The sequence below is a fragment of the Siphateles boraxobius genome, unplaced genomic scaffold, assembly GCF_051911475.1.
Source record: "Siphateles boraxobius isolate OS27281-9 unplaced genomic scaffold, OSU_SipBor_1 106, whole genome shotgun sequence".
Lineage (NCBI taxonomy): Eukaryota > Metazoa > Chordata > Actinopteri > Cypriniformes > Leuciscidae > Siphateles > Siphateles boraxobius.
This window is the reverse complement of record NW_027508707.1, coordinates 402,958-428,752: the sequence shown is the minus strand read 5'-3', so window position 1 is coordinate 428,752 and position 25,795 is coordinate 402,958. Positions and strand designations below refer to the sequence as shown.

General features: G+C 38.0%; 1 protein-coding gene across 8 annotated transcripts in view; it reads right to left on the bottom strand.

The window, feature by feature from the left end:
* Positions 1 to 25,795, bottom strand: part of osbpl6 (oxysterol binding protein-like 6) — an 82,756-nt gene that overhangs the window by 40,339 nt on the left and 16,622 nt on the right. For 2 of the 8 annotated variants that reach the window (XM_077247114.1, XM_077247116.1), the window contains exons 2-9: positions 11,160 to 11,428; positions 7,403 to 7,525; positions 6,264 to 6,317; positions 5,495 to 5,608; positions 5,125 to 5,295; positions 2,325 to 2,436; positions 1,542 to 1,645; positions 621 to 713 (exon numbers count right to left, since the gene is read on the bottom strand). In XM_077247114.1, the coding sequence (XP_077103229.1) occupies positions 621 to 713; positions 1,542 to 1,645; positions 2,325 to 2,436; positions 5,125 to 5,295; positions 5,495 to 5,608; positions 6,264 to 6,317; positions 7,403 to 7,525; positions 11,160 to 11,306 (918 nt within the window). In that variant the 5' untranslated portion in view covers positions 11,307 to 11,428. The remainder of the gene's footprint in view (positions 1 to 620; positions 714 to 1,541; positions 1,646 to 2,324; positions 2,437 to 5,124; positions 5,296 to 5,494; positions 5,609 to 6,263; positions 6,318 to 7,402; positions 7,526 to 11,159; positions 11,429 to 25,795) is intronic. The other 6 variants (XM_077247115.1, XM_077247117.1, XM_077247118.1 and 3 more) reach the window with 3 other exon arrangements.

Here is a 25,795-nt window from a genome sequence, read left to right as displayed (position 1 = left end):
AATTTTGAACAGACAACTAAACAAAATAACATGTAATTTACTAGAGTTTGCTGCAGTCTATTTAAAAAAAAGTTTTATTACTTGAAAGAATTATTTAAAAAAAACTCGGTTTGAGTGAATGATTCAATGAGTCACTCAAAGACTTCATTTGTTTCATTACTGAATCAATCAGCGTTTTTGAACGAAATTCTTGAATGAATGATTCAATGGCAAATACATTTTGTCATTTACACTTGTCGCCACCTAGTAATGATGTAATTGATACAATATTTATTTGAAACACCAAGTAACTTCAAAAGGTGATTTGCACTATTTTGGTCGCTACCATCAGTGTTTATATCCAAACGATAAACTTTTATCCCAGTACGTGTGTGATCATTTAAACATGTGTAACACAGAAATAATGATTCTGTGTGGATGAAAACAGTTTGTGAAACTTTTTAATACCATGAATTAAAAAACTTTTTTAATTTAAAACTTTTTAAAACATGACAACTACTCTCTTTGGCTCTTGAATTGAGAACGGGATTAATCGTGCAGCTCTAATACAGTGCAATAAATAATAACTAACTAACAGTAAATGACCCTATGTGTTGATTGTGTGTGTGTTGAAGATGTACCTGCTGTTGCAATTTTGCATCTTTGCTGACACTTTTAGTCCTCCATCTTCTGCTGACACGCTTTTCTTTCTTTGTCAAATCTACACAGTTACTCTAAATTACATGGACACACACACACACACGCACAGCAAAGGGGTGAGAGGGTTAATAGCAGAAAACTGAAGCAATGAATCCATCGCTGTGGCAAAAGAAGATGAGATGCTGTAAATGAGTGACGAGCAGGCTGGGTCTTCGTATGCAGAAGTAATGGGAATGACATCAGTGAAAATAATTGAAGGAAGAATCATAATGTTGTGTTTGAGAAGTTGATTTTAGTTTGAAGTTTATGTACGTAAAAATTACTATATATATTATGATAAACAGAGCTGCATTTACAAAGAATATTACAACTCTCAACAAATTCCCATATTTCATCAGATATCTGGCACAGATCAGAGATTCAATATTGTACAGATTCTTTCTTAATGTTTCATCATCGTTATGAGAAAGTCTTGGCTTGGTCTGAAAAATATCTTGCATCTGCATGTTAAATGTCATATTACTAGGGTTTGCAAGACTACTCTCTTTTTTTTCTAGCCGACAAGCAGGTAAAAAGTCGACTTGTCAATATTTAGCTTATGATTCACAGTGTGTTATGATGAGCGATTCCTTTTACTTGTACAACCCACTGCACTGCTTGACCGACCCAGTGCTAAACTGTCCAGCAGGGTATTGATATAAACACAGCTGGATATATGTTAAGTTAACTCAAACAGACAGGACAAAACATCAGGATATCAAACCTGTGCATTATCAGCCAAAGAGAAATACACTCTGCAGTCTGCAACACAATCTGAACAAATATATTCGCACACCATGAGGAAGCTGTTTAATATGGACAACTGGGCTAATGAACCCAGATGCCAGTGTGTGTGGATGTACCTGCATGTCAGTGAAATTGGGAGCTGACTGTGTCCTTTGTAAGATCTCCAGACTTTGCAGTAGCTGATTCAACTCTAATAGACTAGACTGGCAGTGGGCGAGTTCTGAAACACACAAACACACACTGTTGAGACTCAAATGTTGTTTTTGTAAATAAGACAGAGGATCAGTCTTCAGGAACAATCTTGCACAAAAGTAAAAAATATATATATATTTACATTTTTTGTAAAGAAAATGACTTATGCAGAGATCCCGATCCTCTTATGATTCGGAATAGCCAACTAAACAAAATAGCATGTAATAAAATGCAGCGATCTATTTAAAATGTTTAATTAATCTGAATTAATTACTTTAAAAAATAATCAGTTTGAGTGAATTATTCAATGACTCAATCATAAATCGTTTCATTACTGGATGAATCAGCATTTTTAACAAATCTCTTGAATGAATGATTCAATGACAAATACATTTCTAACAGTCACTTGTCGCCACCTACTGGTGTAATGATGTAATGATACAATCTTTACTTGAAGTGTCAAGCTACTTTCATAAAGTGATTTACTCTATTTTGATCACTTGCGCAGAAGTGTTTATATCCGAACAACAAACTTTTATCTCAGTACTTCTGTGATAATTTGAATTATTATAACACAGGTGTTGAAAACACTGTTTGTGACGCTGTTATTTTTATTTATTTTGTGGTAAAAATGTGACAGAAATCTTCTTGACAGGTTTAGTGAGATGAAATATAATGAAACATATTCAGAATGAATTGTGTGTTACCTTCTGCACACTTGTCCATCTCCTCTGACTCCTTTAACCAGGCCGCCACTTTACTCTGTCCATTACTGCAGGATGGTGGCAGGTGCCAGGGCAGACTGCTGGGTTTACCCTGCTGAACACACACACACACACACACACACACGTTTACATTCAGGTACAGTAGACAGGGCACATAAATACACACACGTTTAGCTGTCTGAATGAAGCTTAACTTACATTTCTGTTGCTTTTAAAGTCAACATGACGACAAATTTGCAACCCATAGGGAATTGAATACTGGAGTTCAGGAATTGGATACTTGTTATAAAATTAAAATTTCGATTCCTCTGATCGATTCCTTTGTGACCATTTCAATATGACTTTAAACCATTCAAACGCGAGACGACTCGCGCGCTGTTTTTAATGTGCTGCACACACATGCAAAACATGCACACAGAAAAAGTCATTTTAATGTGATTTTAACCCTCTGGGGGTCGGCGGTATCGCCGGCGTGACCAGCTCGCTTTTTTTCTTATCAGTGCAAAAGAGACTCAAAATACTCTGTTGATTTTGATCTTACATATAAGTGTTATACATTATTCGATCCTGTTAAGTGTCTATTTTTTGTGTATACTCACAAAAAAACAAAGTGTTGTGCTTTTTGTCAAATAAAGAAAAATAATGATGCGAGTTTTGCCTTCTCTCTGTCAGTGAAGTCCATTCTGAAACGCGACCGAAAATGAACTGTAACTCCGCGAATACTTGCCACACAGACACGAGATTTTTCTTTATGAAGCTTGAATTCTCATCTTTCAAATTAAGTAATTTATATAAAAAAACAAATATTATCAGTTTATGTAATCTGTATGAAAAGAGAGAGATGTAAGTCTTTTTTCTTTTCAGCTCATTATATCTTATTAAGTGTTAATGTGACCACGCCCACGGAGAGCGCGCTATTCAAAAGCAAATAATCTAGCCATGCAAACATGCCTACGCCCACAACCATTTCAGTGTTGCAGGCATGTGTAACAGTATATTGGATTTTTGCAACTCTTAAAGTGACAGCAGCCTAATATTCCTGCTGCCGTTTCTATAACAACACTAATCAAACAACAATAAGAGAAAATTAACTCGTTCTTGTCTGATGTAACTCGTTCTTGTCTTTTGTAACTATGTTAGTAATATATAATGTATTTATAAAGTGCAGTGATATTTTACATCTGATTAGTTTCTGAACCTGAAAATCTTAAAGTCCCTGTAAAGGCAATTTAAAAAAAAAATTCTAAACACATTATTAATGTTAGAAATGTATTGCTAAATCACATTACAAATACTGTGAACTGTGAAGTACTGAATTGTGGAGTTAGACCGTTAAACAGTTTTTCATCATTGATATTTTACGGATTTTTTGGGCGGGGCTAAAAGGGTACTCGATGACGCACTGGAGCCCCTGAGCTCCTGGCCCCGCCCCTACCTGATGACGCACTGGAGCCCCTGAGGCTGGCCGCTCCCCTAACAATATAAATAGAGCACATTTGCATCAGTTTACCGCTCAATCGCGAGTTACTGTCAGTATTATTAGTTACTACAGCGTACAGTTCGCTAATTAGCTATGTCTTCGTCACGGGAATGCGTACTACCTGGATGCGATCACGTACAAAACAGATCGGTGTCCTTATTTAAATTTCCTAAAAACGATCACATCAAGAAGAGGTGGATTCATTTTGTGAAGAGCCACCTTGATGGAGAGCAGAGGATCACCGCCAAAACCCGCCTCTGTAGTGATCATTTTACACGGGATAGTTTTATAAACTTTCGTCTGAGACAACTGGGATTCACTGATAATCTGCTGTTGTGTTACTGGTGAATGGGGCCGAACGACTATCTCCCGCCTCGGCCTTCATCCTGTCGCGCCGACAACTGGTGCCATTATCGGCAGTGCGTGCCCACCAATGAGTGTAAGATGCCTTGTGCGCTTATGTTATAATTAACCTAATAAGCTGCTAGGAGCATCCATTCCGGCTGTAGCGGGTGACAGTTGATTGTGGCAACGGCAGCTTTACCACGAGTGGGCGTGGTTTCAGCGCAGCCAGCGGACACGCCCCCAGCGTTTGAGAGCAGAGACTACTGTTCATTTTTTCAAGATTTTGATAGCTTATTTTATGTACTTGCCAACTTTTTTAGCATTCAAATTTGGCTGGGTGTCTAATAACACATTTTTCTGTGATATGACAAACTCAGAACACATACTTCATTTTGACTTTACAGGGACTTTAAAACACTTGTTTATTTCTATCATATCTTTGTTCAGTTGTATCTATTTGTTGCGATTGCTAATTTTTAATTTTGTTATTTTTTAATTACTGAGTGTATACTTGTCTTTAATAATGCTTGAAAATTATATTAGTTATAGACTAGTTGTTTTTCCATGGTATTTTTAAACCATAGGCAAAAGTTCCTTGTGTAAGTGTTCGTTAGCCTGTTGATTTTTGTTCATGATACTCAGCTACAATTAAATGTTTTCCAACAAGACAAAATGCGAATGATATCTACGTTTTTTTTTACCTTATTGGAAACATAATTAGGAATCGATTGGCATAATTAGCAGAATCAAAATCGGTATCGTAATCGTTAAAATTCAAACGATGGCTTTTACATGCCAGAAAGGAGCCAGATTTGAATGTAAATATATTGCGTGCAATAAGATTAGGAATATGTATGAAAAATAAAGGTTAATTTTCATGCTGACTTTTAATGAAACATAATTACACCAGAAAATCCCTAAAATATGAAAAAGCACAGACCCAGAGGGGTCAGTGACCTTGTTTTGGTGTGTGCTGGAAGGGGTGTTTTGGGGAGACTCTGCGCCGGCAGACGGAGGGAACGTCCGTAGTGTAGCGTCTCGAGGAGAACGAACGATCTCGTTCTGACGGAACAAGCGATGGTGACGAAGCTTGCACACCCAGATGTCAAAAACATCTGGAGACTTCACCTTGAAGGAGAAAGAGGCAGAGACAGAGTTAGCAGACAGACAGTTCACAGCATCAAAACAAATGAAGAAGGCATCAGCTTTACATAACAAAAACAAGATAAAAAGGATTTAAAATAAACCCCTGAGACATAAAAGTACCTGAAGTTGAAGAAACACAATATTTCAGTGAACGCACATAGAGATCAAGCAGACTACACACCTTCAGATGGTAAATGTGTTCTTCTGTGTCCAGATCTATGCGGCGAGCTCTTTTCTTGATGGACATCACAGACAGACCCACATCTATACAGCCATGAAGCTTTCCTTTCTGAATCTGACACACACACACACAATAACATTTAACCATCATACATCATTTATAAATATATATTTTTTATGCAGTATGTCCCAGACATTTCTTTTGTCAGACTGGTTTTCTGATCCAGTTCCTCTCCCTACATAGATTTCTGTCATTTCCCTACTGGTAATAAAATAAAAGACGTATGGTATTTAAGGGGAGAACAAACCTCTCCAAAAGCACTCTGGGTCTCACACACACACAGATACAGACGCACGCACGCACACACACACTCACAGACACAAACGCACACGCTCACACAAACATGCTCACAAACACACACACACACACACACACTCAAAAACACACACACACACACACACACTCACAAACACACACAAACACAGACACACACAGACACACACACACACACACACACACACACACACACACACACACACACACACACACACACACACACACACACACACACACACACACACACACACACACACACACACTCTCTGTCCTTGTTGCATCAGTGCTGTTGAGTCTGAGTCACGCTACAGCGAGAGCTGACAGCCAATCACAGCGCAGCGTCTCTCTGACCTACACAGCTCATCATCATTATTCACAGAGCAGCTCAGCTCACAGGAAGCGCTCGATGCGTTCACAACCCAAACAAACTCACATCCACGGGAGATTTGGAGTATTTCAGGATCCCGTTATCGAGAACGAAAAATCGCTGTGTAGAAGACAGAAGAAAACAGTATTAGTCCCATTAATATTTACTGTAAATACATATAATAAGGATTAAAGCGTGAAATATAAGAAAAACAAACCAATGGAAATTTAAATACTATTAATATGCAAACGAACTGTTCTTTATAGTTCATTTACACCAAGAATAAACACAGGGTTCGTACAGATTTGGTAAAATGAAATTGCTGTACTTTCAAGGATTTATCAAGCACTACTTTTTTGGATTTCGAGGACCACAATTAGCACCTATAAAACAATATCTTATCTTTATTATTATTATTTTTTTTTTATTTTTTTTTATCAAATTACATATATATGGTATCTGATGTTTCACTTCAATCCATTGACCAGCGCTGTCAGCCGTGGGCAATCCCCTTAACCATTGAAACGATACTATGACAAAGATATCGCCTTCCTTATTCAAACTTATTTATATATATATTCCATGAATATATGATTGACCTGAAGAATGAAAGTTGCATTATATACTTATCATGAAACCTAATATCATGTGAAATAGCTCTATATCTCACACCCCTGCAGCGTTCATTTTACGTGAAAAGATTGAGGGGGGTTTTCTCTGAAAAAATTAAACACTAATTTCATGTATTATGAATTTCAATAATTCAAGCACTTTTCAAGTTCCTGTTAAAAAATATGGCTCTTTTCTTCATAAAGAGGGCTTTATTTTATATAACTGGAGGAAAAAGGGATTGTTACATACAAAAAACAAAAATAAATAATTAGTAGACTTTTACAACTGTACCACAATTTCTACTTGTATCACATAGTTGCTGACTCCTTGTAAGACCTCGTGTATTAATGGTTGTGTTCTTGTTGTTCATTTTTTCCTTCTTTTTTACTATTCTTTTATTTTTTTTCTTTACCCTTCCGCCCTCCTTGAAAAACTGTTTTCCAGGACTTAAGTGTCAAAAAGTCAAATTCAAGTACTTTAAATACCTTGTACGAACCCTGTAAACAGATTGCTGGTCTGAAGTGGTTTAACCCACTAAAACCAGTGAATCAGACCAGCGGGATCAGGATGGTTTATTGGTTTTTGGATCTAACCTTGTGCCAGCCCTTCAGGGGCCATTTCCTCCTCTTCAGCATAAAGCCCTCGTGCTTCTCTGGCCTTTGCACATGAGTCTGCCCGATCCTCAGGCCCTCGATGATTTCCCAGCTATCCGTCTCCTACACAGGGACAAGATCAAATATAACAAAACCAAACCAATGACAATGTAAAAGTGCACACAAACAGCTCTATATCATTCATTTAACACCAATAATAAACATTAGATGGAAATATTGAGAGAGTTAGAATAAATGAATGGATTAATTAATTAATTAATTAATGAAAGATTACATTAATATACACAGTACTGATTTAGCAATAAATATTAGTTTGCGAAAAAAACTAAAAAAAGAAAAAAAAGCTTTTAGATCGAAAGTGTTCACAGCTAATTTCAACTGACTGACCAAAATGCCAAACTCATTAGAAACATCATTAAACAGACATCAGACGAGTGAGGCTCGACTGAGTGAAGCAGTATCTAGAAACACACATCATGAGTTGGGAGAAAAGTATTCCCATGAATAGATTTTAAAGCATACACTTTTAGAAGATACTGTGAGGTGTACTAGAATAAGTTGCATATTCTGGTTTTGTTTTATTCTGAAAAAGACTTGCAAATGCATCACAGTTATTGAAATATTCCTTGTTAGACTGCATGTACTGAATAAAGTCGAGCTAGCTTAAAAATATAATACAATATTTTTAACATCAACAAGAAGTGACGTCACCCAACATTGCTTAGAGCACTTTTAAGTATAAAAATTAATGCTAAAATAGTTAACTTAAACTAAACTTAGTAGTAGTACTTTTTGAGATTATACTTCAAAGTGCAAATTCAGAAACTAAAAAGTGGGTTAGAAGTATTTAGATAGTAAATTAGTGTAGTTAACGGTTTAGTTGCAATACAAATGAAAAACTTAGATGTAAACTGTAGTTTACACATAAAATACAAGTAAAAGTATACTTTTATAAACTAAAAAGTGGGTCAAGAACTAAAATGGTATGCATACAACTTAGTACACTACTAGTACAGTGATTTTTGAATACTTGCTACATAAACTGCTCTCTGAAAATATACATGGACATTACCTACGTTTACTTAGTCACCATGAAATCAAAACTGACGAATCAATTTTTTTTTATAATACTGCAGTTATTATTATAAATGACTTATCCATGCACATTATTTTTTTTAAATTTGTTCTCTTCTCTTCTCTGATGACGAGGGCGGAGCAACCTGTCAATCACATGAGATCCACCAATAGCAAACCACCAACATCCAATCAATTCCCCACAGACAAAATCAAGCCCCGCCCCCATTTGTTCTTGTTCGTAAAGCCCATCACTCAGATATACGTCACAATAAGGAAGTCCCTACTTCCGTTTCATGACGACTTTAATAAAATTAACTTGAAGATTACTTCAAAACAACACTCATTAGTTCATGTTAATAATATCTGATATTCAGCTCCTTCTGCCGCCACAGTGACAGAGATTTGAGGTTTATTCGCCCTCTTCCTGAAGGGTAATAATCAGTAGTATTCATCTGTATTGACCAGTTGTGTCACATTTTGTCGCCACTACTCTCTCTATTAATTCAAAACAATTTATTTATTTTATTCTGTCAGCAAAAGTAAAGGATAATAGCCAAATTAAAAAAAATAAACGTAAATGATCACTACAAAGTCCATACCGAATGTGCACAGATTCCTTCAGTAGCTCCTACAGAGTTTGTGAAGACTTGAATGAGCTCCTGCTTTGTTGAAAGTCCATCTATTACAGTAATTTCATTGATTTAGCAGCCCTTTTCTGTCTAAGTGGCAGTTCTTGCCTGTAACTGGCTTTAACATACTTTATGGTCATAGTCAACATCCTTGCTTTAAACAACTAAGTCAGCTGAGAGGAAAGTGACCATCATGTGATTCATATTGGAGCTTTGTTGATGTGTTTTTTAATCCTCATGGACAAAAGGGGCTAGGGGCTCGAGGCTTTCGCACTGGAGAAACCTTTTCATAGTTCCTACAACTATTGGCGGAAGTTCCTGGATTTGGGCGTGTTCGCACCGCAGGAACTGGGAACGATGTACTTCTAGGAACTCCTTTTGGAGGAAATAATTGAGCTCCTACTTCAGAGTCGGTCTAAACCAGCACAATAGGAACTACCAGTGACGTTAGCTTGATTGGCCGAACGCACGCAAAACACCAGCACCCGCCATTTAAAAAAAAAGCTGTGTAAACACACAGATTACAGCCTATATATTTACTCCACAAACAAACTCTGCGAACATGGAAAACAGTGATAGACAGGCCTCTTCCTTTACGCTAAGGAGAAAATCCAATGCAACTTTGAGGGGATCAAGCGAAACATGATTATGTATTTCTGCTCAGCTAGCAACATTACTGTCTACTTTCTATGCATAACAGTTCAATCTAATAACGTACAGGACTGTTAGACAGATCGTCAACTAATGAACACAGAGAATGAGAGCACTGTTTGTTTGCTCAGGCTCTGGCGTTCCCAGCGCCATCAAAATAAAAGTCACAAAAACATGCTTGGCTTACGTCACTTCAGAGTTCCTATGGTTGCGAATGCAACCAATAGTTCTCAGGGAACCATCCTGGTGGCTAGTTCCTATAACTAAAGCCGCCTTTCCATGGCACACGACAAACAACAGCCATCGGACCAGAAGTCATTAATTTCCAAAGGACAGTAGTACGGGAGCTGCGTGGAGCTCCGATCATATCTGTATGCGGAAATTTCGGATCTGATTTGAGCTTCGGATGTGTTAAAATATCTGAACTGCTGCGGCTAGACCGCATGCGACCGCCCGACCGGATGTGATGAACTCTAATCAAAACTATGAGCGTAAAGCTAGAATTACCCATATTTTAACACTTTGATGTTATTCTGTAGACGCTATTCCTGTAAAACGGCAGAAATAATTATTTTATAATTACTAAATCAATATTTGTTATTTGTGGATAAATTCATCCATGCATTACATTCATTAAAATCATTAATTCTACCATGGTGAATAAGCCGAGGGTAACAGATGCTTCACGACCTATTCATCCTTCACTGGGAGTTTGATTGACAGGTGATCTTATCAATCATAATCGCCTTCTGCCGAATCCGCCATTTAGTCCGACAAAGCAGTCAGGAGAGTTAGTAGATATAACGTCGGTGGCCTTGAAACTTGAAAAACAGTGTGTATTGACATCTTTCCACGGTTGAAACAACATTCCTTCTGATGTTCATTCATTATTTGATGCTATAGATGAACTAGAAGGAAGAGATGATCAGTTCACGAGCAGCTTTAAGTGAGGCTCTAGCGATCTGTCAGACACAAAACGGCATTTATTGTTTAAATTTCTTTAAAAAATGACCAAATTTGAAAGTTGAGACTTTGTTTCATTATAAAGTAACCTGCTCTGTCTTGTCAGTCAGTGTGTTGTCAGTGTCCTCTTTGCGCCGCGATGTATTTTTCAGTGTGTGAGAACATGTGTGGCGTGAGAGCGGCGTGGCTTGTCGGACATAGCAACTGTAACTAAAGGGGGCGGGTCTTTGGGAACGGTCAATTTCAAAGATCCGTGCGACTGCCGCTAGGGGACGAAACTCGACAATCGTATGCGAATGCGAATGTGGTGTGCAGTGGAAAGGCGGCTTGCGTTCCTATAACTCCCCGGTGCGAAAGCCCCTACTGTTGCACAACCACAGCTTTTCTCTTCTGTCTCGAAGCGAAGTTGGTCTCACCTGTCGACTGTCTCTCTGAGACGAAGAGGAGGACGACGCGCTCTTGTGGGTGGGGGTGGAGCTCTTGTGTAAAGGGGTGGAGCTCTTGTGGATGGGCGTGGCCCCCTTCTCCTCCAGGCTGGTGGCTCGGCTGTGATGACGAGACATAATAGCGGCTGCGGTCCACCTTCTGCTCTCTCTCAACTGTTTATTTAGTGTCTCTTCTTGTCCCTCCAAAGCACAGCATGACCTTTGAATCCTTGTGCGGCCAAACGATTGAGCGCTTTCACCTGAAACACAAATGGTGGAGGAAATGAGGGTTAGAAACATGGTGACAGAGAGGTCAAAGAGGTCAATACGGGTTTAAAGATGTCAAATTTATCATGGTTCAGTTTATATATTATATTGGCTTTATGATCACGGATTCAATTCACTAAAGATTTTATGTCGCAATCTCTGATGCACCAGTTAGGATATATGATGCGATAACACTGTATTCAATTTCTTTTGTTTAAATTATGATAGAATTATAAAACAAATTTAAAGTCCCCCTGTGGTGAAAATTAAGTTTTTAATGTTGTTATATGTCTATGTGGTGATTTTTAATATGTTTTAAGACAAACCATGTGTAAATTCATAAGTCGGCAGCAATGCTGAGTATTTTCTCCTTAAAACTGCAGTGAACCAAAGACAGTCTCAAAAACACGGTTTGAAATCGCTGGCGTTTCTGACAAACAACCTTGTAACCAATCAGATCAACGTGTGATCGTCAACGAGTGGATCTCTGAGCTGAGTGATTGAGTGGAGGCGGGGCTCATTTGCATATTCATAGAACCGCAAATACTAAATGAGGCAAGGGTGTCGAGTTACACTCAAGCAATTTTTTTCAAGAATAAAAGGATTTAAATATGTCATTTTGGTGATATGATTGACTACAGGGGGACTTTAAATGAAATACATTTAACAGGGCTTGGTGATATAAATTACTTATATTACAAGTAATTTATTTAAAAATACATTTAAAAAAACAACTAAACTTCACCCAGAAGAAGCATTTGTGTGTTTTATTCTCAAAATGTTAATTCTTGAATATGAAATAACTAATGATGACTTCCATATTATGATAATGACTTGTTCCAACTTATTGACCTTTTCTGTCATTAATTAATAAATCAAGCAGCTCGTCTGGTCTCTTTAATGTCAAAAAGTTAATATTGCCACAGCAATGAATTGCACAGCTTATGAATGAGGGTTGGAAATTCGATGATCATTGATCAGAGATCTCATCCAATCTGCATCGAGCCGGACTCATCATGTTTTTCGCCCTGTCAGTGTCATTAAGAGACAGTCTATGGACCGTGCGACAGTCCTTGAGTTACAGGCTTCCCTAGGGTTGGGGATCACAAAGAATTCAATAACGATTCCATTTATACTTAATTATTCCATTATTGATTGTTTTAACAGACCTATGCTCCAGTCTTCATGCAAAACAAAACCAAAGATATTTCAGTTGCATGTTTTATTGTTTCTTTTTTAATAATTATTATTAAAATGCCATTTATTACAATGAAATTGTGCTCAAAATCCATAGCGCCAATTCACTTAAAGTCAAGGCATGGCAAGGTCAGATGACATCATCCAATCTAACAATATCATGTGACAATATCAATTAAATTAGGTGTAGAGTGAAAGAAGAGAGAAAGACAAAACTGCAGTTAAAAAATAACCAACAGCATCAAACTAAAAAAAACTGCACTGTAGCTTTGGAGATAACCTGGCAACTGCTGATATATTAATAAATTAAAAATAATAAACAAGTCAGCTCTTACCTTATGATTTGACTAAAAACAAGAAATGACTAACTTTCGCCTAGCACAAAATTTTGTCGCAAAACGAGTGATTTACTCAAAATGTTGATGGCTGTCCAAAGGGACTTATAGATGAGAATACCAAATTATAATTTCAATGATAGAGTAGAAGTGGAATTTCTTTTCTAAACATTAGTTATACCCTTCTGAAAAAAAGTACACTTTAGCATACTTTTAAAAAGAGTACTTATTACGGAAATAATATACTTTAAAAGAATAGGCTACACTTAAGTGTGAATGTTTTAGGACACTTAATTGATTATTTAAAGCAATTAAATTAAAATGTATTATATTTCAAATGCTGCCGCACCCCTGAAATATTATGAAGACTTAATGATTTAAAATGTACCTTAAGAAAAAGCTTTTAATTTGACATTATTTTTTAAAAGTGTACTTAAGTCTGTTAAGGAACAGTCATGATAGTGCTCTCTTTAAATATACTTAAGTGGCCTTTTATTTCATTAATATTATATCGTCTGCAAGCACATTTGAAGTACACTACAAATGCAAATTCAATACAATTAAGAGCACCTCTTTCACAAGGGTAATTAGTCAAGTGCTCCTAGAAGAACTGTTTCGGTTATTAACTGTACTGGCTTCTTCGAGAGATGCACTGTATAAATGTGCAGGTGTTTCGAGGAGGAAAGTATAATGTTTTGTGGTTTAAGACATTCTGTGAATACAGTGTGTAACCGTCAATGTGTATGTGTTATAGTCTCTGCATGTGTCTTCATGCAGTAGTATTGATTAGTCATCCAGTATGGAGAGACTTTGACCAGCCTAATTAGACCCAAAGGAACACACACTCACACACACACACACACACACACACACACACACACACACACACACACACAGTCATCCTGATAGCTACAATTTAAGAAAATGTGTTTCAATAGTGGGCACAGTTACAAGTGAGATAACAGGATACATCTGTACTGGCCTTCCCAACCCAAACATGCTTAGCAAGCACTCTGGGGAAAACACAAACAGTACACGAACACACACATCTATAATTTAAGGGCTTCCACCCCCTCCTCCAGCACATTAACTGAGCCGCGGGAGCCCGGGGGGAGACGCAGGGAAACACACATCACATGCTCAACCCGCCACATGAAGTGATAACGTTTCCCTCAACAAATTTATATTCACCATTTCCCCACAACAGCAGCTTCACACGCTGATAAATGAAACCTGCACTGAGCTCAACTAAAATCTTTATGATTTGACTGGGACAATGAATTGAAAGCACAAACTAGTTTATTGATCTGATCTCCTCTTTTCTTTTAGGTCTTATCACACTTTACACCAGTGAGAAGAAAACACACACACACACCCAGAGTGAATGTGTGAAACACATCGTATATTGTCGCAGCAGACTCTCTGGAGACTGTCCAGTAAAGTTGCCTGAAGCTTATTTTCAGTCCTGTTTTAGCCTGTGTGTTTTGAGTTTTACAATGAGTTGGTATTTGCCGTTTTCTGTTTCCTTTTTCCTGCTTAGTGACCTAAGAATCGAAAATGTAATCGAATCGAGGATTTGGAGAATCGTGACACCCCTAAAAATGAACATCTCTTTTATCTCATATTATCTATTATCTTTCTGCTCTCAAACTCATGAGACCAGACAAGAAGTGGACAAAAAATTGGCCTGATATTCCCAATACTGGTTAATTTTTACATTACCGACAAAATAATATAAAAAAAAAGCACATCACTTTCACGTCAGATTGGCTTATGCATCATTAGAGAGCTAAACTGTTATACATAGTCTTTATTAATACACTTGTTTTGATTGCACCTGCATAGTCACTTTCACTTTGATTAAAACAATTATTGCACCATTATAATCTGTTGTGCTTTTTTTTAAATTTAAAATACTGGTGCAAAAAACAAACAAAAAAAGACGGTGTGCAAATATTTCATGCTTTTATGACATTTAGTTGCTCTGGATCCAGCATATCACAGCAGCAAACACCAGATCTAGTAAAGCCAGAATGAGCACTGGAATATTCCCCCGTCAGTCAGAAGAGAAAGAGTGATGGAGGCCAGCAGGAATGTAGATTATGATAAGCAAGGACACAATGCGCATTAGCCCAGAACAATGTCATCTTCCCAGCAGCACATGATAAATGAAGAAGTTGCTCACACACAACGCTCCATCTCTCAGACTGTACATTAGCACAACACAAACTACGCTGTGCTTAGATCCTCTTCAGAAGGGCTCCTATGAAGCCACACACAAACAGAAAGAGGAAGACACAGAGGTGGCTACTGCGGTAACATGAAAAGTGGAAGAGAAAAAAGAGAAGTGTAACATTTATATTCATGATTGGTAGAAATCTAGGGATGTAACGACAGTCATTTTTATTTTTGGGTGAACTTCTAACACATATTGTTGCATTTTTGTATTGCGATATATTGTGACACGATATATTGTTACACCCCTAATAAACATACCATAAAGCAAACTTATATAATCTATAATAAAGCATCAAACTCAACAAAAAGTAGTAAATAATTCTGTTATTTTTGTTTATATGATTGAGCTCCCTTCATTTCAGTTTAGATGAGTGTCCGTCATTGAAATGGTTGGTGTGTGTGTAGGGTTACCTGAGGACAGGAACAAACAGCCAAGCATATCAGACACCAGCGTAACTGACTGAGCTCTCACACGGATCCCACTGCCTCTACACACACACACACACACACACACACACACACACAGTCTATCAAACTGGCCCAACACAAAGCTCCTTCTCAAACACACAAGTGTTCAATTACATCTGATAAAGCCTCTTCTCCACAAGCAGACAACAATCATAAAACCTCTAGCCTATAACTAATGCAACCGTTAACAACAGGAGTAATCACTCACTAAACACAAGCTCTAATAAGTCTATAAGAAGCCTTTAGGAAATTAATCTAAGACCTACATATCCATACAGATTATAATTCAGAGTAATATATCTAAAATCCAGTTACCCAAGAGTAGCTCAGGCAGAGTAACACACAGGACTCACAGCCAGTGTTAAATATTAATGTTCCAGGACTATCCTACAAATAAAGTATGGTGTAATTCAAAAGCGTATCCTGTGAGATTTCCCGTTGGGATTCAACAAGGTGCTGCCATAACGATTATTTTCAGAGCTTTTTCAAATGAATTCCTGTTCAAGTGAGGCAATCCAGATGTGTTTCATCTTCGGATGTTCCCCAAGAACTGCTCAGTGAATTTGGTTTATCACGTACAGTCGAACACCATTCAGAAGCATTTCATTTCTACTCGTTTTCAGTCAGTAATTAGATTGATTTATAACAATGCACAATAATGCTCGTGGTTTCAGATCGGATATGACGGAAAATTTAATGAGCGCTGACTGTGAGCCATCTGTGACTGATGAGTCTGCGAATTTGAGATTGAGTGGTTTGGACCGATTCATTAAAATGAAACAGCTCCCAAAACTGGACCCGGTTCTATTTTAAACTTCTGTTTCAACGGATCACAAAACGTATGGTTCGGGTCATATTACGGTTTTCGGTCATATTACGGAGTGACGGATCGGGTCATTTTTCAGATCAGAAGAAAAATAAATACAGTATAACAAAGTTACAAATAGAGTAAGGTCTAACTGTAGTATTCAGGTACAGAAATGTAATAAATATAAAATGGTCTAAATGTAAAATAACACTATAATGTTCACTGTATAAATGAAATATAAATGAATGTGTTCTTCTGTAAGCTTTGTTTTGTTGTTTGATTAACATTAATGGCATAGACAGCAGAGGTATTTAAAGGCTGCTGTCACTTTAAGACCTAACGCACTGATCCAATATAATGATACACAACCGATTTCTTTCTTAACTGTTTACGTTCACTTAAGACATAACCGTCTGTGTTTACGAGAATACTTGCCGAGACGGGTACCTTGACATCATTTTGTGTGTTTGTGTCAGTATTGTGTCAATATTGTGTGTTTGTGTGTCAGTCAGTACTTTGCTATGTTTCACCCGCTTCACTTGAAACGGGCCTCGCAATGCAAGCACATGCAGGGATGGAGTTCGCAACATTTAATGTGAAATGAGCCGATCTGAGACACTCAGAAACACAGAAATAAAATGGTGAAGAGAAGAACATATCCTGAGCCATGAAAGCAAAAGTAGATCGCTCCTGTTGACCAATCACATAGCCAAGCCACACAAGGCTAATTTATCATCGTTAACCTAATTTCTGGAGAAGAAACACATTTTATTTATACAAATTTTGATTTGTATAATTAGCTACTTGATACCCAACCCTCTAAGAAATTCCCCAAATGGAATAAAGAAAATGTCTCAATATTCCTTTTTTTCTGTTATCTTTGTCCATTAAATGCATCAGTAACATTTAAAGTCTTTAAGCTTCTCTCATCACAGCATCTGATGCTAATTTCCCTGGACTCAGCACAATCCTGCCAGCCAGGAATAACGGAAAAACCTTCCTTCCACTGACACTGTTACAGGAAATTGGGTTCATTCTTCCATTCACGTCACATATTCGACTACAGGTTTTCCGTAAAGCATCCCTCAGCACAATGGAGATTGATGAAGACCTTTAGAGAATGTTGTTGTACTAAGCGAACCCCCACACAATGAGTCGTCACTGTTGGTGTGAGTTGTGTGTGAGGCCCACGTGCCCCATACTGTGCACAGATCAGCTCCACTGCGAGTTACAGCCGTTTAAGACCTCATAAATGTCATTGTGAGTCAGCTCTAGCAACTATCCACAGTACAGGACTCATACGCGTGTCAGTTACTAGTGTTTTCACAATACTGGTATTTATAACTTTGATATACCTTGAAAAATAATCAGATTCAAAACCACAGGGAAAATTGCCATATAGACATATATGATAATTCGGGTTATATTGTTGAAATAGCTTTCACACGGCACAGGGAGGCTTTATTTAAAACTTTGAACTAAATGTATTAAAAAAAAGACAAGTAAACAGTCAGTAGTAAAATAAGAACAAATAAACAAATTGCAAACAACAGCATGTATAAATACAATAGACGAATGAAATAACCATGACTAGTATAGTTTTTCAGGTGGGTCTAACAGAAGTATTCAGGTAAGAAATACTACAGAAATTAAACAAAATAATCAAATGTAAAACAGTTGAAAATTTTCACTGTAAAAATTAAATACAGATTAATGCTTACAATTAAAGTCTTTTTGTCTCTTGTTTTCTGTTCTTTGATTAACATGACAGACAGCAGCAGGTTTATTAGGCTACTGTCACTTTAAGAGCGGATGCACAGATCAAGTAAAGTGCGGTGAAATCTTGTCATGGGTAGGCTGTGACCTATCAATGTGGCATATATGTTCATATATTCATTCAGTTAATGTAGCAACCCAAGTTCATATCAGGCATCATCACATCGCTGCCTGCATACAGCAAAGTCAGTCATAAGTGAGGCTAATGCACAATCAAATCTAATAATTAAATTAATGGACACATCGAGCTTATGACTTATACAAGAAACAAATGTTTTGTGCGGGACACAGTAAGAGATTGAGGCGGTGCATTGTCAGCGAACCGACAAGCAGCCTAACGTTAGTCACTCCTTCAAAATGCGCTCAGACACCCACACCCACACCCACACACACCCGCACACACACACACACTATTGGTCTGGTCACTCTGGTGACGGCGCACCAGGATTTGAATAGGCTACAGTCAGAAAACATTGTGGAGACCTGCCAACCTTGTAAAAAAAAAAATTCATATTTCATATGTCATATTTTTTGAGACAATACAAGACACACACAAACACATGCCTATCTTCATATTTTCTAGTTTTGACTTCTAAAGTTTTTTAGCTAGCAATTTAGCTATTGCAGTGAAAGTCCAAAAATTCAATAATGCTCAAAAACATTTTTTATTCATGATTAATATTGCAGTGCTTTACAAAAAAAGCATGTAATGTGTAGGCTAATGTGTGCTGGTCAACAACTAGTCTAAAATTTTTTTAAAAAACTAGAAAACAGTAAAAAAAAAAAAATAGATGTGTACATTTAAGATAGGCTACTTAATTTATTATTCCAATATCCAAATATGATACTAAATCACACAGAAAAAAAGGACTTTTATTTGTGACGTGCTGTCTTCGCATTTGAACATTGCAAATTTTAAACAGGACACGCATTAGCTGAATAAACGTTAGCCAATACAAACATATTTATAGAAAACAGTTGACAATGAATAGACAGGAGTCCTGTCACATGATCAATAATAGCAAAACGAATCACTTATTCTAAAAAGAATATCAAGTATAAGTTTAGATGAATCCGAAATATGGGGCCGTGTTAACAGTAAAACGTCTGTCTTTTAACGAATTTAAGGGTGTATTCACACCTGCCTTGTTTGGTTCGATTAAATCGAACTCTAGTTCGTTTCCCCCCTTGGTGCGGACCTTTTGGGCAGGTGTGAATACAGCAATCGAACTCGGGTGTGGACCAAACAACCGAACCGAGACCCAGCTGAAGAGGTGGTCTCGGTACGGTTCCAAATGAACTCTGGTACGGTTCGTTTACGGTGTGAACATGAACCGACCCAATTGCAAGAAAGCACTGCGCCTTTGAGTTAACAGGCTTCCGTAGTCGGAGTTGCGTTATGGGAAAGTGATCGGTTGTAGCCTACTACGTTCCATTCCGGCGCGCTGTCTGGCCACGCGATACTGTTGCGCGTCTTTCTGCGCGTCGTGTGTGCATCATTGGTGTTGTGTTTGTGTAGGACTCAATAACCACACCGTGTAGCTTCGTTCATGTTGCGTTTACTCAACTCACGCAAAACTCACATTTGTTGACCCTTGCCGTAAATCACTGCCGAAAGCCTTAAAGGCCCAGTAACATGTCACTAGCAGTGCATAGCATACAGAGTCCAACAGGAAAACAATGCTGAACATTTTCAGACATAACAATTGGAATCAAATGAATGAATGAATGAATGAGTGACAGGGCTCTCAAGTGTCACGAATTGAGCGTGACAGTCACTCATTTCGGTCTTTTGTCACGCTCTCCCGCCACACATTGTATTTCTCACGCTGAAAAACTATTTGTAATATATTTAATATGCCGCAGCGCCCAAAACTCTGGCCGCGCCGCTCTCACTGTGGAACCGGCAGGAATCAAGTGCGTCTCCTCTGGTGTTGTTAGCCAATCAGAAAATAGCACTATTGTATCTGGGTAAGATTTAACGCAACAACCAATGACACCGCGTCGGCATGACACACGTGTGGTATTGTTTACAAATTTTGGTTCACTTGCAAAAAGAGCAGTGTGAAAGCGAACCATACCAAAAAAAAAAAAATAATTTTTATTTGGTCTGGACCAAAGCAAGTGAACTATCGGTCTTTCCTGGTGTGAATAGATCCTAAAAAACACATATGGATAATACAAAATGCTTTCTGACACTTTGACAGAAAAAAACACAACCAAAACAAAATTTAAACTTAGCCCGTCAATTTACAAGTATCTTCTCTCTTGCGCGGTACGTTTGTGAGAGAGAGAGCTCGCGCAGCACTGATAGAACGGTACTTTTTAATCCATAAGTAACTAATGCGCTACTTTTCATACAAAATAATTATGTAACATAATTAGGTACTTTAGTTATTATTAACACAATAACGTAACACATGCAGACTACGTTTCTCAACACTGAGAATGAATAAATAAACGCCTGTTTCTCCAGACTCACATTTATCAGTAATCCACAAATTACAGAACTTTCATAATCACTAAGCCACAGCGATTTTAATTCTATTTAGATTTATTGTTCATTAATACTTAAGCATTTTATAATTTGCATGACTGAATGATGTTTTCCTCCTATCTGAGTGACCATGAATGACGGCGTATTTTAAAATAATCCATGCGATCACTCCCGTGTGATCATCGAATCCGGATTAATTGAACTAAAAACAATATTTCAACTTTCCAAATCCACCCCAGCCCGTTTACCTTCAGGAGTCAGAAGTGCTGTGACTACTGTACTGTCCTCACTTATGAACTCAGTCAGACGTCGGGCCGCGGGAGTGGAAGAGGATCGAGCGGGATTCTTTATTGCTGTCGATTTGCTCTTTTTAATGATAGGCCTTACGCATCTGTCAATCATCCCCGCTTGATATTTGGGGAATGAACCCAGCGCTATGATTGGTCGAGCTCCGCTTCATTTGCTGTTGCTTGATTTGAGGACTGCGCGTGCACAGAAGCGTCACCAGGTTTTTGCGTAGTTTAGAGTGACAAATCGTACCACCGTACTTTGAGGTCAAAATGCGTATCCTCTACGCAAAATGCGCACCGGTTGGCAGGTCTGCATTGTGTCAGCAGTACAGCTTTAAAGTACAAAAACAGCTTATTATCGCTCGTACAAACTGCACTAGGCGCACACGTCGACACGCAATGAGCGTCTGGCGACGGCGCACCAGGATTAAAAAAAGACAACTACAAAACAGCATTTTAACCCTTACGAAATGCACCATAATCGCACAGATAGACATGCAGTACCAATGTGGCAGAGGTGACGGCGCACCAGGGTATGGAAGAGAGAACATTTTGGTGTCAGCGCACAGCAGGCCTATAGCCCACCATCAGACAACACACACAAGCCAATATAAGGGTTTTAAAAATAATAAATAAATGAATAATTTACGTTTTAAAGAGGGTGCTTACTTTCATTTGTAGACTAAACTCCTTTTCCTCGATTTACTGAAGCCTATCGGTAAAACGCATGTGGATCACGTGACATGAAGCGAGTGGATCACGTGACATGAAGCACGCTCGGTCTCTGTCTCAATGTTGATAATTCAAGACAGCATGAGAATTGACTGCGCATGCGCAAATCTACGTAAACTACGTTCTATGGACCAAAGAGGCACTGCTAGCCTCAATGGCCATGGCCAGAGATTTGATCAAAAATATCTTAATTTGTGTTCGGAAGATGAACGATGGTCTTACGGGGTTGAACAACATCTACTAACAACTAACAGAATTTTCATTTTTGGGTGAACTATCCCTTTAAACCTCTTCCCGCGTCACTCTGTAAGGCTGCACTCACTACTGGTTATTTCTGAGATTTTGGATTATTGGCATGTTTTGTTATTGCAATATTAGTATCTGAAGCTCATGTAAAGGCTCCACCTCTTCTGAACGGAGGCGGAGCAACAGCTCATTTGCATTTAAAGGGACACACACAAAAAGAGCGCGTTTTTGCTCACACCCAAAAAGGGGCAAATTTGACAAACTATAATAAATGATCTGGGGGGATTTTGAGCTTAAATTTCAGACACATTCTGGGGACACCATAGATTTATATTACATCTTGTGAAAAGGCATATAATAGATCACCTTTAAGTTCTCCACCAGCCTACATAGCATGATTTTTGCCAGGACCTGCAACAGCCAGCAGTGATATACACCTCAACTGTTACTAGATAGATTATTCACCCTTATTTTTATAGACAATGTTGGTATCCCTCCATTGTTGAGGGACACTCTCCTGGACCTGCTGGATGTATTGTTGGATCATTCTGGCACACAGCTAGCCACCCTGTTTAAGAAGCTCCTTCATCTTCGAGCCTGCTGACCACATCGTAACACTAATATAGCAAAAAATGAATATCATATATTCACTCAAAATCACAGCACGGGCAATTCCTTCACCGCGTCAGCCCTAGTGCCGCCAGCACATGTCTTTTCTCTCAGGCTGTGCTCCCCTTAAACTTCAGTCTCGATAGACTAACCCACAAGGCGGCAGGGCAGTGGCTGGCCATAATCAGCTTTGAGATCTCCCACCAAAGTTTGCCTGGAGCCACAAGGCACCCAGTTTCAGTGTTGGCCACGAGGAGGCCTGGCGGGAGTCTTGGTGATGGAGAGGCAGTGTATTGGCCGGGGGAGACTTAAACACAAGACTGCTTCCCTGATCACCGCGAGGGCTTGCCAGCGGCCGAAAGCCCAGCCTAGCTATCCTTATTGGTTGACCTCTAGTCCCGAGTTAATTTCTCTGACAGTACTGGACTTGGTTGCACATAGAAACATTTTTTGAGTCCCAAAGGCTTGAGCCCGAGTAAAGTCAAGTCCGAGTAAAAATGCATTTGAATGTGAGCTTGAGTACCCCAACTCAATTGAAACGTATCGCAAATTCGAAATATCTATATTTTTGATCAGTTGCAAGCTTAATTTCCTACCCACTTCAACTGGTTTAGGATTAAAAAAAGATTGAATGTGCATATTTTAAATCAAAAAGGCTTCAGTGGTTTGAACTAATAAAAAATGTGTTCAATCAAGAAATCAGATGCTCCCAAGGTCAAAAAAATAAAATAAAATAAATAAAAGTGCAATAGTGGCTGTACACTTCGCATAGATTTTCTCCATAGAAGTTTAAAATTCTCATAAAAATATTTTAGCCAGGAATACAAACTAGCTCCAAGATAAATCACAACATTATCCAAAAAATACAAAGCTACAAGACTTGATTTGGAATAAGAGAAAACATTGGTGCAATGCAAAACTATTCACTTATAAAACTATGATATTTCATGACAATGACATGATTATGAAAGTGTGAAAACAATATGGTTTATTGGCTTCATGGGTATGTTATCATTTTCATTTCCATGGAAACAGGAAAATTCTCTGATTGGTGATGGATTATGGTTAGTGTAGTTCTTTGGGACTTTGCCTATTAAACACAATCTTTAAAACAATAAAGTGATATATGGCTTATATAAAGTATCTTGCAAAACCTGAATGGTACTTTTCCACATATGCACTCTCTTCAGCCGTGACTATATTCACAGTATATGAAAACATCTCTGTGCAATGAGTGTAGATTAAACTGTGTGGTGTGTATCAGATGCTGTATGTCAACCGCATATTTAATTATTAAAGTTGTTCTTCTGCAGTTATGTAGTTCAGTGGTTCATGGAGGCCAATGCCTGGGGAGAAAATCTGTTTTTGTTTCCTTCCTCTTTTTTATTGAGTCGAAATTGCATCTTGAGGATAAAGACCTAGAAAATCACAGACTATATCCAATGATTGTTTGCTGATTTGTCCAGCATATAATAAAGCTTTTTAAAGACCAAAAAAACTACAATTTAGTAGTGTCATTTCAAACTTGTATGACTTTCCTCCTTATAAAGAAAAAGATATGTTTTTGCTCATTAAGCTTAGCATCATCATTTTCTCCCAGCCATTTAAAAGTTTTCCTATTCATAAAAATAACTCTTAGTTTAGTGGCAATGCCTCTGCCACGCTGAACGCGATCTGTGAGTGATCTGGCAATTAAAGCTGAGTCTCTGTGATCATCATGACACCTGCAGTGTCTGCTAGATCCGGGCTGACACTATTGATTAATCAATTTGAATCAATCTTCATTTTGATGAACCAAGATCGACTGATCTAGTCTGTGCTGTTTTCAGTGATGTCACTAAACATTATTTGTAGTGCCTGCCTGCCATCCATTAATCGCAATAAGCTTTGTGCTGTTACTTTTGAATTGAAGGAAAAGTCTCAGCTTTTAAATTCTATGAAAACGCGTGACAGATTGCCCAACCAGTTAACCGATCATATCTTCCTCTTCACCAGTTACAGCACGAAATCATGGACTCTGTTGTTGATTTTAACCTTAAATATTATAATAACATACAAACTGACAGGGTTCCCTTAGTATATTACAGCATTAGTTGAGAGATAGTTTTCCTTATGAAATATTGACATGTGCTGTACCTTATTAACAAATATTATACTGAAACGAGCTTATAAAACAGAATCGAATCGATTTGTGAAATTTGACAATACCCAGTGATAGTGTTTACCTAAGATTTGTTCATTAACGGTCCAAAACGAGACTATTAAAAAGTTACACTGAATACACTTTTTAGTGTAATATTGTAGTTATTTTTAAATAGGATGTTAATATAAAATGTACAATAATATTACAGTATAGGTTCCTTGTTAATAGTGTAAGTACATGGTTTTGGTGGCGTGTGTTTATTTCAAACAACATGCATGTTTTCAACATATTGAAACATGGATGCAAAATTTTCCAGCGAATAGCATTATTTTAATTGGACTGTATGGGTTAAGAATACCTTAAATATAATTCACACTTTATGGACGACTTTTATGAGTCTCTCACGGTGCAGTTCTTGTCCTCTTTGGAGATTGTCACCTTGCGCTCACTTTCATTGTACAGGAAACAAGTGTGATAATTATATCTAATCTTCTTTTGTGTTCCACAGATGAAAGAACTTCCTTTGGGAATGAGATGAAGGGAAGTACATTTTCATTTTCAGTCGATTATTTCTTAACGGTTCCCTCGCTTGCCGTTCTGAGAAGTGCTTGTTTTTCAGAGCCCCGATGTTGAGGGTTGTCGAGGCCTTCTGAAGTCTCTAATCGGCAGCATCTTCTGATCAGTTCAGGCTGTTATGTTTGCTGTATCTCACCAGCTGTTCCTCCTCCTGTGTTCACGCAGATTAGTCACCGAAGCTTATGAGGCCAATCGCCGCTGTGTTCACCACCGCCACTTCCCAAGCTTTACAGAGGGTCAACTGAGGTGCAGTCATTTATGAAGAGAGATTAGAGAAGTGCCATCTCAGCCTCACAAGGTTTCCTGTCAGTTAGGAAGTCTCTTCTCAACGGTCCTGAAGGGTCGTCAGCTGAAAACAGATTTTCAGAATAGCTCCCATGGCAAGTTGATTCCCATCTTCAGTTTATACATAGCTGAGCAGTTGAGGAACTTCACTCCTCTTTTT